This window comes from Grus americana, chromosome 9 (genome assembly GCF_028858705.1).
Source record: "Grus americana isolate bGruAme1 chromosome 9, bGruAme1.mat, whole genome shotgun sequence".
Taxonomy (NCBI): Eukaryota; Metazoa; Chordata; class Aves; order Gruiformes; family Gruidae; genus Grus; species Grus americana.
The window spans coordinates 13,324,429-13,341,753 of record NC_072860.1 but is presented as its reverse complement, the minus strand read 5'-3'; the positions used below and the strand labels follow the sequence as shown (position 1 = coordinate 13,341,753).

Genomic DNA, 17,325 nt, shown 5'->3' with positions numbered 1-17,325 from the left:
TTACAGAAGTTCAAACTCCCATACTCGGGAAGCAATTTGTCAAACTTTCAGCCCTTAGCATAGCTGAGTGCAATTCTGGTCAGACTGAAGGCTGTGAAAGCTGGGCTATTAATTTGGTAGGTTGCAAGAGATGATAGTTGGGACAGGATCTTATAGTGTTTTCTAGCATCCTGTCTTGGAGTGGGGTGAGATTCATATTTAATTTTCAGAACTGTTCTTTCCTGAGGACAAGGTAATTTCATTTTTCAGAGTTATCCATCAGGAGTTCCCTGTGCCCCTGGTATTCCTGGAGAAGCTGTCAGGACCAGTGCTGTCTGTCTAACTGTAAGTCTCTAATTTAGTTTCTATAACCTTTGAGGGTTGAATTCATCTGTTACTTCAAGATATCTAACATGTGATCCAAGGTGAACTGCAGTTAACACCTTGCTGCAAAGGTATTCAAAGCTGTGGGATCTGGCGAAGAGGTAACTCTGTTGTGCTGTGTGAGCAATGGGCTATGTATTTGATAACATCTAAAATATCTTATATTTCCGAATGATGCTCCTTATTATAGCTCCCTTGACACTGTGACCAATTGATTTCAAGAATTAGCTTGCTAGTCCCTAACACAGAAGGAGCAGACTGTCTTTTTCCCTTCTTGCAAGAACATCACACGTTTTTGTTTCTAGTCATCTATCAAACAGGATTACCTTCTTCATAGATAACTAGTACTTGTCTGGAAGTAGTCCTAAACCTTGAGGAGTAGGAATGTCTAATGAAAGAAAAGGATAGTGGCAGCCTAGAGATGGAAACATCTAAAGTGCATTTTACTACCACAGATAATTTTTTTAGATCCTTTGACAGAACAGAACTGTTCTTTGCTTTGTTTTATAATTGCACTATCCTGGAAAAATAAGGATTGCATATTGCATCTCATTAGATTTTATCTGCACCTGTACACATTGTACATGTAATAGTATCCAAAGGCTTCTGAAGAATGAAAGACATGATTTTCAACACTATGAACAGAAGTTTAGAAGACCCTAATTTAATTATTTATTTATTAATTTGAAAGCTCACTTTATCATGTTTATTGAGTGGTCTGGGAACCAAAAACATTGAAGAAACTAGCAGGAGAACTAAGTATTACATTTAAAACTTAGGAAAATATTTTGTTATTCACTGTAATGTGTTAGGAAAAAATCTATAAGGTAATTGGTTTTATAGAATAAAGATAAAAAATTCGTTAATATGTAAATGACAATTCATTACAGTAAAAATACAGACTACATGTTTGTAGACAATAGGGCTTCCACGTAAATCTTAACAGTGACATTTAAGGAAACGTCTCTGTGAGCCAATCCTCTGCAACATGTTATACCAGTTTCTCTGTAACCCTGAAACGTTTTATGACGATCATTAAAAAGCCTTGTGTAGATCTACAATGACTCTTATAAAACCGGGCATTTCCGTTTAATATATTCATGGCTTATCTATGTAACATTGATGTTAGCTGCATCTTTTGATCATCTTTAACCTGAAAATATTCGGAATATGCATCATGTTTTATAATAATGTAGCTTCTTTCTTAAAAAGCTGAGCTGAAAGCGAGGAATTTAACACTTCCCTGTCTTAATTTCACACGATCAACAAATGGGGTGCTTTGAGATATAGCAGTACATTTGGGGTTTTTTTTTAGAAATTTAGGTAAACCTTATTTAACAGAAACTTTGATGAGCCTTTGGGTTAGAGTGATTATCTGGGTCCAAAACTCCAGCTGCTTTTACATGAAAGACCTGCAGCAGTTCTCCTGGCGCTCTCTTTTCGGGCCTCCCCATTCTTCACCAATGCACTGAGGATGGCGAGGGGCTCGCAGAGCCTGCACGGACCCAGCACCGCCCGAGCGGCGGCTCTCGACCCTGCTTTCTGACTGCAAACGAGGAACTGCAATCGCTCCCCGCCCCTGCGCTGCCCCGGGAGGCGGCCGGGTTCGCCCCCCCCGCTCAGCGCTGCCTCCCCCGGGGCGGCCCCGGGCAGCTTCCGCCCCACAGCGCTGGCCTTTCCGCGGGCGCCGGGACGGGACGGGGACGGGCGCTGGGCGGCTGCGGCGGAGTGCGGAGCGGCTGGAAGCGGGGTTCGGTGCGGGACGCCGCGGAGCGGCTCCTCGGTTTTAGGAACGGGTATTGTTTTGCTGTGAATATCAGAGTGTTTACCGTGTATGATTTCTTCCAGGCGTCTGGTTTCCTTCATCGCAGGGAAGCTTAATGATTAGAAGGGCTGTTGAAAGGACCTGGTGATCAGAAGGGCTATGTTTTCCAGTTGGGGATCGCACCTTAAGTTAGAAAATGTCTCTCTCTAGCAAAGTAACTCGCTTGCAAAGACAGATTAAAGGTCTTGCTGCCGAGGCTGTCCTGGAGAGCCCTGCTCTGGAGAGCTGACAGCAGCAGGCAGGGTTCGGGCAGAGGTGGTCCTGTCACCCAGCAGTGAAGTGGGCAGCGTTGGAGACGTGCCCTTGTCTCGGTGAGAGTGTAATCCAAATTTTTGGCTTTCAGGTGTTGGGACTCCCAGGTTTCGGGAGAGATGTCTGTGTAAGGGGAGAGGGTACCTTACTGCGTCAGAATAAAATAATTTTGTCAATTTATAGGTCATTTCATTCCTTCTCTGAAGGCTGTTTTGTTAGCTTTAGCAGAAAGTAACCTGTCTAATTAGATCAACTGGATTATTTTTAAGTATAATGCTTCTCCAGCAGTCAAGATTAAAATCCAGTGGCTGAATAGTCTAATATAATGTAATGATGAAAAGAAGTGCCACAAAACTAGCTAGGGTGAACTAATGCATGCCTCACAGCTATTTGGCTTTCTAAGTCTGTTTCTTGAATCATAAGCCTTATTGGAAAGGGCCTGGCTTGGTATTTAAATGGCATCATGCGTGATGTTTGTGCTTGGGGGCTTGTGTTCTTGCCAGTATTTTAGTGAGCTGAGTAAGAAACGAAACTGATTGTCACACTGTTGTACCATGGTTTTGATAAAAACCGGAAGCTCTGTAGTTAACCGAGTTAAGACCTCTCTGGATTAGTTGCAGCATATCTACTGGCATGCATCAGGGAAAGGGAGATGTAGCTGTGGAATGCGGTTCTGAAAATAAGAAAATGACTGAAAAGAAACACGGACATTCTGCCATTCCTTAAAAAAGGAACAATCTAGGAATGTTATAGCCTTACTGTTCTCTCAACTAGAACAGTTTTGTTCCGAGTTCATTCAGAACCAATATTTCTTTGATTTCTTTTCTAGAAGTTTTTGGCTGTCCTTAAGTGCCCGGGCTCAAAACTCCTGGAGGGAGAAAACCACTGTGCCTGGGCACCTGGCTGCCTCTGGGGCTTGCTTCCATGTTACCCATTTGAATAACGATTTGAGAAAGTGAGGAGAAAGCGAGGACCCGGTTAGGTGAGCTGCTGCTGGGTGAGAGGGTTTAGGCTATTGCAGCACTTGACTGCTACTTCTGAGAGCAGAGGGACAAAGTCTGGGAACTCCTAGGGACAAGGAGGAAGGCTGGAAATATGACTTCTAGGTAGTACAATATATAGGGACAGGGTACGAAGAATGAGACTTGTTGATACGAGTTCCTTTCTCTCGTGAGCAGTACAGCAAATGAGGCGTGGGGGTCTGCTGTCAGCCCACAGCCCCGCAGCTGAATGGCCGCTCCTGGCAGCTGAAGGACCGTTTTGCGTGTGAGGGCAGTTCTTCTGCCTTTCGTTTCCTCTCTGCGCTGCAGTGGTTGGGGTTGGAAGCCATGCTGCAGAGTTCAAGCCATGTGTTTCAGGAGGGGCGGCTGGCAGCGCCTGCTTTTCCCACTTGCAGCGCACAGGTGCAGCGGGGATACCTCAGACCATCCAGATACTGCATTTCATGAGAGTCATTCGTTACCAGGGACCTGCTTTGCATGAAGCGTTCCCAGTTCCCCTGGTGCTTCCTGCCTGCCTGCAAAATCACTTCTGCTTTCCCTTGTGTAAAGCTGAACCCAGGTATGAAACCTCCTCCAGAGAATGAAGGTCGTTTGTATCTCATCTGTACTCCCTTTGGGGGAGTGGACCCAGAGCTATGAGTTACTGTGGGAATCTGTCAGGAAAGGGCAAAACTCACCGGCTTTTCCGAGCAGGGGCTCCCTCGCACCGTCCTAACCCAAAATAGCCCCAGCGAGGGGTGAGGTGCTGGGAACCGGAGCCTGGTCCCCACCTTCCTCTCATCCTTCTGCACTCCGGCTGGGGGATTTGGGGGAATGTTTGATCAGCAAATACCTCAGGTAATGGAAGAAAATGTGAAGGACCCTTATAATCCCAGTGTAATTTAGGTTGGAAAGGATAACCTTTGGAGGTCATTTGGTCCATTCCTCTGCTTGAAGCCAGACTACATTCAAATTTAGATCAGATTGCTCAGGGCCTTGTAAAGCTTTTTGTACGATGCACACAAAGATATACAGCTGCTTCTTCTGGAACACTACGGCCAGCTTATCTGCTCCAATACAACCTACTCTCAATTTATGTTGTGAATTCAGGTTGCAGCTTGTGGCCAGCGTAGCACAAGGGATTCATGCAGCTACTGTTTTTGTTGAACCAAAATTAATTCAGTAATGGACTTCTACTTGCCGAAGCACTTTTTTTTTCTTTTTCTTTTTTTTTTTTTTCTTCTTTCTTTAATTCTCTGGAATTTTAACTCCATGACAAAGAAATAGCATTCTTCCTCTTATATATTAGTAGGAGCTAAATACAAATACCTTTACTTTTCCCTGCTAAGTAAGTAATGTTTCAATGATTGTTCCCTTCTTTTATTTTAAAACTGTTACTAGAACTAGTAACACCTAGCAGCATGTAAAGCCTCATTTTATTAAACCGAAATGAAAATTTAGGCTTCATATTATTGCTTTCTGTAACCCAGGCAGCTGGAACCAACACATTTCTAAGTGGTCTTCCCATTACTGCTGTTTCTTCACTGAGGTTCCTGCACATAAGAACATGTCTGAGCAATATGTTGTGCAATATAAGTGTTGATAAAGCAAGCATTTGTTCCTTGTTCCTTTAGTATTTCAGATTTTTATGTTATTTCACAATCTTTAATCAGATGAAAAGCAGGGCATGGCTGCCTATGTTAATCTTGGTGAGTGAAATGGAGGTGTAGGAGTCTAGATAAAAAGCAATAGAAGAAGAGAGACAATTCTGATAAAAGAAATAATCTTAAGTATTCTCTTTAGCATCATGTCTGATGAAGTGGGAGTTGAACTTTGTAAAATCTTTGTTGCTTTTCTAGCTATAGAGCATATCGACATTTTCTAAATCCTAGATGGCAGAGTGACGTATATGGGTGATTGTAGGGAGAAAAAACAATTCTGGGCTACTATAAAGCCTTTCTTTTAAATAAATCATGATTCTGTCTCTACTGTCCCATTACCAAAGGGTTCAGTTGTAATTCTCGGTATTTCCCTGAAGTTCATGTAGCTGGTACATCTCACAGCATAAACTGATCTTTTGCTAGTTTAAATAACTTTTTTTTTTTAATTCATCTTTAATTTGTGCTATTCCTACAAGCTGGTAGTTTTGTCAACATATTTTAATATGGTCACATATTAAGCTTGTCACTCTATCAACTGCGAGAACAAGGTTTAAGGTATGTAGTTTGGATGTGTTCTTTCAGATTTTTAGATTAGATGTATAATTTTAAATTACTTCCTATTACTTTTTTTTTTTTTTTTAAACCTGTATGCATATGGTGACCAGAATCTAATTAAAGTATGTAAACCAGGATGGTGATTTTGTTAGTAAAGTTAGTAAAGTAGAAGAAAAGGAACACTTTAAGACCGATTTATTAAACAAAGAGGATGTTGTGTATGAGTTGGGAAGTGACCTAGATGCCATGAAACATACTCCTGTGACTTCTGGTTTTACCCTGGGAGTGTAAAGCTGGAAGGAACTACTTTTAGTTTCAGTTTCATTTCCAGCTTTGAATGACTGTTTTTGTTGAATTGAACTAGTTGGAGGAACCGTATCAGACAAAATATATTACTAGTTAACTTGAACTGCATTCTTTTTACAGAATAACTAGGTTTACTGTTTATTTTAAAGCTTTTGATCCTATAAAAAGGAGCTGTTCTTTTTTATACTTCCACTTATGAATCTCATGGCTATTTTGTACCTTTGTCTTTAATAGAAGTTGCTGCCATTGTCTTGCTTCTCTTGTTACCCCAGAGACTGAAAGGAGTATCTCTCAAAGTTGATGCTGGCATCAGTAAATGTTCTTTCTGCTATTTTTAACTCCTTTTGGCAACCCTGGACGAGTGGAAAGACGTTCACCCTTTCACTCGATACTCTGCTGTGGAAGCCCGCTCGCCTGTGCAAGCCCACCCTTTATTATCATGTGGAGACAAAAATTGCATATGTGATATTTAGTAGGACCACTTCAGAAGGGGAATAGCATAAAGAACTGAATAGGTGGTAGCATGGCATCACAGCTGCTCCAGGATTTACCCAAGCAGGTTTTTTTAGTCAACATCAATACACTAAACCAGTTGTTCTGAAATTACTGCGGTAACTTGTTCATATGCCCTGCATGATGTTTCTGAATAGCTGCCCAGTGGAGTCCTGCGCTGCGGTGAAATAACTGCACGTCCCCATGCTCTCCTCTGCGTTGAAGATGATTTCAGGATTCTCAAAGCATGTATGCAGGCATAGATAATTTAGACTTATGTTGTGGTGGAGACATAGCCCAGGAGGAAGCCGAGATATTTAGTTATTTTAGCTTGTGTTTGTAATTCAGCTTTCCCATACGGTTTAGACAGGCAAGTATCTTGTATCAATAATAGAGAACTCTGAATAACTCTTGTGTATGTTAAAAAACCCCATGAAATAAAAATGTTGTTTTGCAGAACAATTATAAGCAGATCCATGGCAATGCAAGGTGAGTAAAATATAAAAAGGTGTCATCTTTTGTTAATATCAAAGATAAGATGGATCCTTCGGAGGTGTTCAAGCAATATTAGCTTAGCTGTCAGTTTGCCTTCTAATTTTATGAAATACTTAGGAATGTTTCAAATTGAAATTGTTTAAATTTTAAAATGGAATCATTTACAAAATGTATAGCTTACATTTTCAGATCTTATTTTCTGAAGTTAAATAAAATAAATAAATTATCTTGAAATTCAAGTTATTTCTGCTTAGAAACTGAATTTGGTAAATGTTTTTAAATCCATAACCCTCTGAGTCTGCTGGTGAGGCATTAGTATAGTCCTAACTTGAAGAAATTGGAAGAAAATGTTTTATGCAGTGGAGAATGGCTTATTACCTGTTCTGTACAGGAGGGCAGCCTGTCAGTTCCCTGGCAATTCTTTGAATTAAAGCCTGCTTCTAAATACAAATGAACAAAGGCACCTCTGGTCCAGACAGAGGGTGAGCTGACCCTGCTTGAGCAGGGGTTGGACTGGTGATCTCAAGGGGTCCCTTCCAAGCTAAATGATTCTGTGACATCCTCATGACATCATGTGCAATACCTGCCTTTTTTCTGCACTTTAAGGATCAGAACTCCTTTAAGTTATACAGATGTTTAATATACATATTGTGCATAAATATGAGCTTGTTATACAGTTTTTGCTATACAGAAAACAGCTGCTTAGTTTTGTTATGTGTCTACTCTGAAAAAGGAGCCAATGTTGGAGATCTTTCACCCTAGGGGAGGAGGAAACAAACAATACTTAAAGCATATGTTCCATTCTTCCAGCAAATAAACCTGTGCCAGCACCTGGATTTTCAAATGTTAACTACACACCAGGAAATGAAGTCCCGTGCGCACTGGGGACTTACCAAGGTGGGTTGCTTGGCTACAGATCTGCTATACTATTGGGAAATAAGCACGAGAAATAGAAGGTTTCACAAGAGTGGCTGTCTCTGAGTTACTTTTCTACTGTTAATTCTGTAGAGTTTCTATTAATTTCTGTTTTGCTGAAAAGTCATCTTCTTTCCTTCTTGGTACACATGTTAGTATGTGCTGAGCTGTACCAACAGTGGTAGGAATTAAAAATGTGGGATGTTCCTCGGTGGTCACTGTGGGGAGTTTGTTAGGGAGATGTTACTGATGCAAAGCAACTAATGTATGACAGCTTCCTGCTGATGATCAGATTTTTTAATTAACATGTTATTTCAGTATTTCACGTTATGTTTCTCTAGAAATCCAGAACTGAAGAAAGAATTGTTTTCCTCTTGCCGTTATACTGGTCCATGTATTCTGTTCCTGTTTCCTACTCTATGGCTGTACTTTCCATGTGGTTATACCTTACACTTTCGTTTGCTTTTCTCCTTTCTCATTTCTGCTCCACATTCAAAATGCAGCACTCACAAAGAGCTTCTCACGTGCTGGCAACTAATTGCTTTCTGAACAACCAAATCACAATAAGCAATACCTAGCAATCAGGTTCAAAGCATAGATTATAGATAAAATGCAAAACGTTTGGCTTAAGTTACCGCGTGGTTCATCAGTTAAAGCTTGTGCATCTTGTGGCAAGACAATCTGCGGTCTGTAAGTACACCTAGCCTTCAGCGAGGAATGGGCACGTGCTACCTGTGCAACAAAGGTCAGGGAGCATTTTTCATTCCGAGTAGTTGAATGTGCACACGCTTAGACACAGAAGATAGTCAGTTTGTGTGCAAAGCCGGTGCTCAGACACAAAAGTGATTTTGTTTTCCCTAAGTGTGGGCCCTTCTCTGGGGTGAGTGATCCTGCCGCCTATGAGTTTTAAGCCATGCTGTTTACGTCACCTGAGGTACTGTCCTGCCTATGGCCACACCGTGAGCTTTCACATGGTACAGTCCATATTTTGTAATGTACTGTGAAGCATTGGTGCTGAACTTTGGGCTAAAGATCAGTCTACAGGTCAGTATCTCGAACTATTTGTCTTTGTACGGGTCTCCAAAAATACTCTTTGTGGCTTCTGCGTTGTGCTTGCATCTGAATAAAATATAAAATTCCTCTGCATCAGATTGAAAACCTATCTGTCTGCCAGGAAAGTATTAAATGAGGGAAATAACACAGTTCTTGTTCTGTAACTTTCAATAGCAGCTTAAGCAGCTTCAGCTACAGGGTCACAAAGAATCTCTGTAGCAAGGACCACGCTGCTGCGGGATGGTACTGCGTGCGGCAGGGCTCTGGGCACAGCCTGGGACGTGCGATGGGTTGTGAGCACTAAGGCAGTGCTGCGTGTGCCATCTGGTGGGGTGCTGAGCGTTTAGGCCCTGACGTGCTTCATGAGAGCTCGTGTTTCCTGTCGAGCGCTAACTGGACAAGACTTACTTGGCATTCACAATATGTGGAACTGTTTCCTCCTTTACTATGCACCTCCTCCATGAAGGAAGTGTGGATTTCCTGAGTTTTGAAAGAGAATCCATTAAATAAATGGGAAAGTGCAGTTTTTAGATCACACTCATCTGGTTTTAAAACTGCAGATGAACTTTACTAAAAGGACATTTCCTATCACAGAAGTAGAACTTATAGTTCCAGGAAAACGTTTTCTTAAAATTCCTCATTTGTTCAACTGACATCTTGTAAATGCCAGTATTTTTCATGTATTTTGAGGTATTCTGTCTTCTCTGCTTAGAAATAACATTCACTTATTTATTTCTTATTTTTTAATTGCCTATCTTCATGTGAATAAAATTTCTGCTATATTCAAGAATGATGCATTTTTTTGGTTTTGTTTTGTCTGGAGGGATTAGAACATCCTAATCTAGTGTAACTTCCTTCACAAAAGTTGTAGTATTCATAATAGCAATGTATTGTAGGCATAAGGATCTTCATGGTTCAAAATAGTGAAAAAAAAAATCTTTTGAAGATCCATTGGACAGTTTTTTTCTGACATCTAAGTTTCACAACTGCATGTCTTCTACCACAGCAGATGTCACAGGTGCGGGGGGCTACTTCCAGGTGCAGCCCATGGGAGTCCCAGCTGGACTTGCTGTTCCACCCATCCAGAACCAGCCCATCGTGAAGGAGGGGACAATCTGGATGCCTGTCCCTCCTCCGCTTCCCAACTGCCCTCCTGGACTGGAATACCTTACGCAGGTACCTGCACCCTTCCTCATTCCCCAAAGAACAGGTATTCACCTGAGAAGCAGCCTGCATCCATGAAAAAGCTAAAAAAAAGCATCTGGCTTTGTTGCAGCTGCATGGGTTGCTGCTCTTGGGCTGCTAAGTGAAGCCTTTTGTAACGTGATTGATGCATGTTTGAGTGTGGAGGTGCCTGTTATGGCTGCAGCACTTCATGGAGTACTCTCCTGCCAAGTGAGATGCTAAAGGAGCAGGGGCACAGGGCTATCGTACATCCTTCTCATTTCTGAAGCTACTGTTTGTGAGATGTAATGTGATTTGGCAAGACGTATATAACAGATGTAGTACGGGCAGCTGTAGCACATTAGAGGTGCTTAATTTTCTATGTGATGATTTCTTCACACCTCTTCATAATGTGGTTAGGAGAGGCGCTAGTCAGACTTCACAACATAGAGAATGCTAATAGCAAAATAAGAATTGTTTCCACATTACAGCATATGTCCTTGTACTGTAAAAGTGTAGTTCATCTCATCACTGGGAGCAAATACCAAGGCTTAACACAGGTGTACTGTTGCCAGTTTTGTAAATTGCTGAAAAAAAAAAAAAAAGAAAAAAAAAAAGAAAAAGAAAAAAAGCACCAGTGAGGAGAGGCTGATTTTTCCTGAGTTTCACTCAGAGCTGAGCAGTAGATGAGCTTCTGCTCTAAAATTTCTCAGTTTCCTGCTTTTGTCTGTACAGACTCCTGATGTAGGCGTCTGGGATACGTGGGGCCAGAGGCGCTGTCAGGCTCCGTGGCTGAGCTGCCCTGCGCCCTGAAAGGAGCACAGCCACGTGAGCCCTGCGTGCTTGTAACCAGACCAGCTTGGGTACAACTTCTGCCGTCTGCTCCCGTGCTCTGAAACACTGTTCTGCTAAACTGACAGAGGGCAGGGGGCACGTGAGCCACTTCCACAGCTTTGCTGGTACATGATCTGCCTCTAGACAATGTCTTGATCCATAAATCTGCATTCTGAAATAAAGCAGCAATGCTTCTTAAAACTTGATTTCTCTTAGTTACAACTTGTTAACTATTTATTCTGTTTAATTTTTCAACCACGAACAGATTGACCAGATACTAATTCATCAGCAAATTGAACTTCTTGAGAGTAAGTGAAAAGTATTTATAACAGAGAAATGTTTAAATCTAATAATCCCAGAACAGTAAAATTTAGACTTCCTTTGATGCTACGTATTTAAGGTGGATCACCACCTTTCTCTTTCCTGCCTCTGTTATCTGTCTCAATTCCTGCAGAAGTTGTGGAGGAGAGGAAGGAGAAAACAGGAGCACAGAGGATTTTACATCAGGTTCTACATCTTAAAAGATACATAGCAATGCGACTGAATAATCTTGGTAGCGAGTTGTAGCTGAAGTCACACATTCCCATGTTATTCATTCACATGATTTCTACTTGCCTCTCTTCCCTACATAAAGATCTTCTTTTCTGTCCTCTCTTATTCTGTCTAATTCCATAGGCTGGCACGTGGCTCCAGTCCCGTTTCCAGGCAATCCTGCTGTTGTAGGGAATTGAACTGCTTTCCTTCTGCTCCCCTCATTCTGTTCACTTTAAGAATATCAAAGTCATGTTAACTGTCGCTTTCAAATAGAAGAAATGAAATGGACAATCCATCTCAGCTGACACCTAATGCTGCGTTTTCTTTCCCTAAGGCTTCAAAGAGTACTTTCATTTGCTAGAGAAATTAATCAAAATTTCTGTCCTGGCTCTTGTTGTTTTCTGTTTGCATTGCCGTGAATCTTGACTGTGAGGCTTTTTGTTGTGGCATTCTCATTCTGAATGTATTTGTGCCCTCTACAGCCCTTTTCTTCCTTCACCCCCAATCTCTCAAGTTTCTTTAATTCTCATCCCTTCAGCTCTTCCCTGGGACTCTTCCATGCTGTGTTATTTATAATTGTGGTGTTTGCTCTGGCAGTAGGTGTCCATGTCTGGTGGGAGGGGACTGATGGACACCTCTGTGCTCTTTGCACATTGTGACGTTTGTGGTGGCTGCTCCTCTCTGAACTTTTCCGTTGGGCTGCTTTGCTCAAGAGTCCTTCCCCATCACTTCCCTTTGCCAGTGGCTGCCTCTGGCAGACTTTGAGCGAGGCCTCCCTTCCCAAAGGGTAGCTTTAGAGGTAGCATGGTGACTTTTCTGACCAGATGCACCTCAGAAATGTAACAGTTCTCTTCCTATTTTTCAGTTTTAACTGGCTTTGAAACAAACAACAAATATGAAATCAAGAATACGCTGGGGCAAAGGGTGTACTTTGCAGCAGAGGACAATGACTGCTGCACCAGGAATTGCTGTGGGCCATCACGACCCTTCACCATCCGGATTATAGACAACCTGGGCCATGAGGTGATAACGCTGCAGAGACCCCTCCGGTGTTCCTCGTGCTGCTTTCCCTGCTGCTTACAGGAGGTGAGTTTCTCCCTCTCGCCGTCTTCCTTCACGTGGGACATGGTCCACCTGTGCAGTTTTAAGATGGGGATGTCTTGCATCGGGACGTGAGGTGAAATAAGTCGGGGAGAGAGATCTGTGGGATTTGTGCGTGGGGTCTGTGGTCTCAGAAGAAGCAGGTGTGCTGCAACGCTTAGAATCACTCTGGCTGCTTCTGATTACGGTAATGAAAAATTGGATTCAGCAGCATGTCGGGGAACTTGTGGCTGGTGCTGAAATCTGCGCTGGAGATGGACTTGCAATGTAAAGGTTAGGCAATGCCTTTTGTAAAATAATCGCTAGAGTTTTCACTTTACTGCTGTGAAATTCAACATATCAAATTATAAGCTTTTAAAATATTTTTAATATTAAAATAATTATGGAGTGATGCAGCTTCTGAAACCTCAAATCTGAGCCTACTCAGAGCTCTTACTGAAGGATTTGTAGTAGCTGCATCCTATGATGTCTTCACTGAATGCTTTCAGGATGCTCACAGCCTTCCTTTCACTAGACTTTCATCTTTGTACCATAGATGCGTAGCTTGTGAGCTCCACAGCCTTAGGAGTATCTTATTGTTTTCAGTGAAGACAAAGTTGCATATGAGGTCTGCAATTTGTGTGCGGTTTTCTGAAAACATTCACAGAAAACCCCGTGCAGCTTCGTGCATTGGAAAGCCAGATCGTTGTGGAAAAATAAGTTGTGTTTGGTTTGTGTGCTAGTGTGGGGTTTGTTTTACAAGCATATCAAAGCATGAACATTCACATGGAGGTTTTCTTTTTCCTGTGAAGCTGGAAGTTCAGGCGCCTCCAGGAACACCAGTTGGTTATGTTGTCCAGAACTGGCATCCCTGCCTGCCAAAGTTTACCATTCAGAATGAGAAAAGAATGGATATACTGAAAATTGTTGGCCCATGTGTTGTCTGCAGCTGTTGTGAGGACATTCATTTTGAGGTATGCAATGCTAAACGTTGTTTGTATGTATCTTCCTTCAGATAGTAGTTTGATAGTAGTTTGTTGCTTGACTTATTCCCTGTCAACTGAACTGTAGTATATATTAAGTAATTAATTTAATCATTTAATAATAATTCAATGACCAAGTAAATAAAGATAATTTAGACCTAAAATATAGATTTGAATGACTGAAGAGTTACAACTTTCACTTAAAAATAACAGTGATTAAGGTAACATTATTTCCGTATACCATGTAATATTTAAAATGATGTTGCAAATAGTTGCTAAAGCAAACTTAGTATCGTTTTATTTTGGGGACTACCCTTTCGCATGGCCCTGAAGACTGGATCTAACTTTAGGAAACATAATGTTGACAAAGGGCTAATCTCTGCTTTGGAACGGAAGAATGTAATTTGTTTAATTTTCACTTGAGCAGTTCCTGATACCTGGTAGGAGAAACTAATTCACTCTCTTGGCCAAAAGACGCCACTTTCAGCAGGGTGTGTGTGCGTGTGTGCAGTAGCTGTCTTCCAACACCATTAAAGCATTGAACTCCGCGGTCAAATTTAGAATTAAGTTCACGGCTGTGCTACTAAAGACTGACTTTGTGATAGTCAGGTTTGCCTTTTGGTACAAACGGTTGCATTCAATGAGAGCATTAATTCAAATAACACCATCTGAAGCTTTCAAATGGATCTATCATGAAAAGGATTTGGGAATATTATGAATGACAGATTTGATGTTGGTTTTTTAATTTTATATTAAACTAGGTGAAGTCTGTGGATGAGACTGCTTCTGTTGGGAGGATTTCTAAGCAGTGGACTGGGTTTTTGAAAGAAGCCTTTACAGATGCAGATAACTTTGGAATCACATTCCCAATGGACCTGGATGTAAAAATGAAAGCTGTCATGATCGGTGCTTGCTTCCTTATCGTAAGTCTGTCATTCACTAATACTTGAATATGAACTGACTTTTTCATCTCCATGTTCAGGTTGTGCTGGTAGAGGATTCGCTTCTGAGCACCTTCAAGCTTGTTGTGAACTTCCTGTGTGTAAAACTAACCACAGAGGGCAACAAAGAATTATTGCAGATAATAAGCTTATTCCAGACTACATGAAGCGCTAACTGTGTTTAAGCAGAGCTTCGTATGTGGTGGGACTGAGAAACCTTGTAAAGGGAAAACTCCTTACAGAGTCATTAGCAGAGGAAAGCATGTTTGTGTGGATGGTGAGACCAGAAAAGTGCAGATCAGCAATAGCCGAGACCCCCATCCAAAGCCAGAGCAGCCTGCTGAGCTAGTAAGCTGGACAGATGAGTGCTGCAGTCTGTTCCTCCCAGCTCTCCTTTTTGGAAGTAGGTGAAGCACTGAGCTGAGCAGGATTAAACGCTCTCAGAGGAGCCATTTCCAATAGGAGGGACTTCTGGGGAGGCAAAGCACATCTAACTCAATACAGTGCTTTTCACTTGCACTCTGACTGTCATGTCAAACACGGCAGCGTAGCTCACTTCGCTCTTTGCAAACAGTGTGCAACACACTCGTGTTTCCACTTACCTGTGCAATTCATCATCAGGTACCATTTCAAAAAGGGGACTGCTTCTGTGCTGCAGAGCTGCAGAGGGGGAGGAAAGGGGCATGTGGAGCACCTTGAGTTTGGAAGGGTCTCACCAGTCTCTAACAGCCCTGTGCATGACCCAGGTTGTCGTTAGCTGTGCGCGTTCGTGTGCTACCATGTGCACGAAGTACAGCGTCAGTGAGCGCGAACAACCCAGGAATCCGGACACAGAAAATGGGGCCCCCGGATGTAAACTAAAGATAGTGACCATTATGATGGGCTCCACTTTGAGGTAAAATTGAAGGGACTGAGTCAGGTTGAACAAAGCCAGGGCAGGAATCCTGAGTAAAGGAAGCATAGCTTCGGCTAGTCATAGTTTAAATTTTCCATGTAGGTCTTTCACCACCTCTTTCTGTGGGTGTCCTATTCTGAGACCCCCAGGTGATGGGGGGCTGGAGAGAGGTGCCCCCACCTTCTTAGCAGTTGAGGTTTCTGAGAGGAAGGTGCTTTGCATACCTTGCAAAACAACCAGGAGATCTCTGAACTAAGAGCCTCATTTAAGAAGTATTTGGTTTGTTTGCTTTTTGTTTCCTTCTTAGGACTTCATGTTTTTTGAGCATGCTGGTGATAACCAACAGCGAACAGGAGTTTGGCAATGAAATCTAGAACCTTTTACACAGAAGGAAGAACAACATACATCTCCCAACTTTCCAGTGGATTGCAGAGCTCCAGTAAGAATGAGCAATGTACATATTGTGCTTATATTTCTATAAACTGCAGGCTTTATGGTCTTTTTTTTTTTTTTGTAATCTGATGAAATGATTTGTAGTATTCAAATAACAACCCTTTGTACGGATCAATGTCGTAGTTGATAGAAATATATAGCAATCTTTTTTCCCAAGAAATTTGGAATTGTAAAATAAGTACTTATAGTTATTTTAATTCTTAAAAAGGAGAACTACTTCTATATTCAATATTAATATAAGCAGTGAGCCCAATAAAGAGGTCCTCATCTTTTCCTGTGTATCCTTCTTCGGTAGTTTTGTCTCGGCATTCATGTTATGTTGTTTCCAACTTCTTATCAAATATATATGTTCAAACCAAAGTAATCTAAGTGAACAGGACTATCAGATATCACCATAGAATTGTATTAATCCAATAGTAAATGTACTGTCAAATATGACTCTTTTAATGTAACGGTTTCAGAATTTGGGTTGTTTTGAAACAACTTGGCTTTGATTTTCACCAACAGAAGTTTAGAGGTGACAGGAAATATAAATGCCTGTGGTTGCTTCTGTTTAATAATCCTTTAGTAATTGCTTTGTGCATGAGTGTGTTCTCTCCTGAGGCAAGGAAAAACTAGTTTGTTACTCTTTCAGTTTCTCCAGTCCTCTTTACTCTTCATTTAGTCCATTATTTTCACAAATTGTAAGTCTGTCTGTAGGTGTGAGGGGGCAGGAATAATCAACAGAACAATTCCAGTTCAAAAGCAGATGCATGGAACGGCAGGTCTATTTCTTAGCATTTATAGCTAAGATTTAATTTAAATGGGCAAGCTAAAGTGGCAATTTCTACCCCAGCTTTGCACGCGCATGTGCATATAGCAGTTGTTGGGATCCAGCTACGTGGAGAGGTCCTTGCCAATATTTTCAGTTGTATTCTAATTCCGCTAAAGATTCCTTTTGTTCAATATTTTCAATTTATTGGTGGCTCCTGGCAAGTCCAAAAGCAGAAGAAAAGAGGAGTGCCATTGCTGCTATGTACCTGGACTCTCTTTGATGTTCTAATTGTACAAATGTGTGACAACAATCTATACTGTTTTGAAACTCTTTCAAATTGTATATTATGCCTTGTTAAAGTTAGCTTCTGCTGCTAAAGACAGAATTCCTAGAATATGATGTCTTTAATAATAGGGATTGGAGGAGGTAGATTTTTGATTAATCAACACTATTCTTAGGGAATTAAAATACTGTTATTTTGAAATTTTTTCGTGCTTTATTGACCGGCTATTAATGAGATACTGGAAATTCAGTCTTGCTAAAATCTGCTAAAAGTTTCTGATTGCTTCAGCTAGGAATAGACCCTACGTGTATAGAAACCAAAGTAACACACCCAGGAGCAGACCTGTCCTGTAGGGATTCATATGGCTAAGCTCATCAGTATTATTCTTCCTGCAAGGGGTGACACATAGTTTCAGTTCCGCCTGTAGTTCTGAAGTCCCAGGCTCAAGCACGTTCAATAGCTGCGCTTTCAGCAGAGTGCAGAGTTACTCAAATATTCCATAAATAT

General features: G+C 41.5%; 1 protein-coding gene across 17 annotated transcripts; it reads left to right on the top strand.

Annotated features, from left to right (window-relative positions):
• Positions 1–254: 254 nt before the first annotated feature.
• Positions 255–17,019, top strand: PLSCR1 (phospholipid scramblase 1). Of its 17 annotated transcripts, none has more exons than XM_054835122.1 (11): positions 2,004–2,159; positions 3,270–3,422; positions 3,619–4,000; positions 6,892–6,923; positions 7,740–7,826; positions 9,904–10,073; positions 11,161–11,203; positions 12,295–12,515; positions 13,322–13,483; positions 14,254–14,415; positions 15,636–17,019. In XM_054835122.1, exons 3-11 carry the CDS (start codon positions 3,885–3,887, stop codon positions 15,693–15,695), a joined length of 1,053 nt encoding a protein of 350 aa, XP_054691097.1. In that variant the 5' UTR covers positions 2,004–2,159; positions 3,270–3,422; positions 3,619–3,884; the 3' UTR covers positions 15,696–17,019. The 17 variants fall into 17 exon arrangements, with proteins under 17 accessions (XP_054691114.1, XP_054691111.1, XP_054691103.1 ...); XM_054835121.1 differs by having other exon boundaries at positions 2,005–2,499; XM_054835130.1 differs by having other exon boundaries at positions 2,025–2,499; positions 3,906–4,000.
• The last annotated feature ends 306 nt before the right edge of the window (positions 17,020–17,325 follow it).

What these genes read in the sequence shown, in the direction of transcription:
- PLSCR1 (XM_054835122.1), top strand. Translation starts at nt 3,885, where the DNA reads ATGAGAGTCATTCGTTACCAGGGACCTGCTTTGCATGAAGCGTTCCCA. An exon ending in GCAAATTGAACTTCTTGAGA is followed by an intron (nt 11,204 to 12,294) that starts GTAAGTGAAAAG and finishes CCTATTTTTCAG; the next exon opens with TTTTAACTGGCTTTGAAACA. An exon ending in TCGGTGCTTGCTTCCTTATC is followed by an intron (nt 14,416 to 15,635) that starts GTAAGTCTGTCA and finishes TTTCCTTCTTAG; the next exon opens with GACTTCATGTTTTTTGAGCA.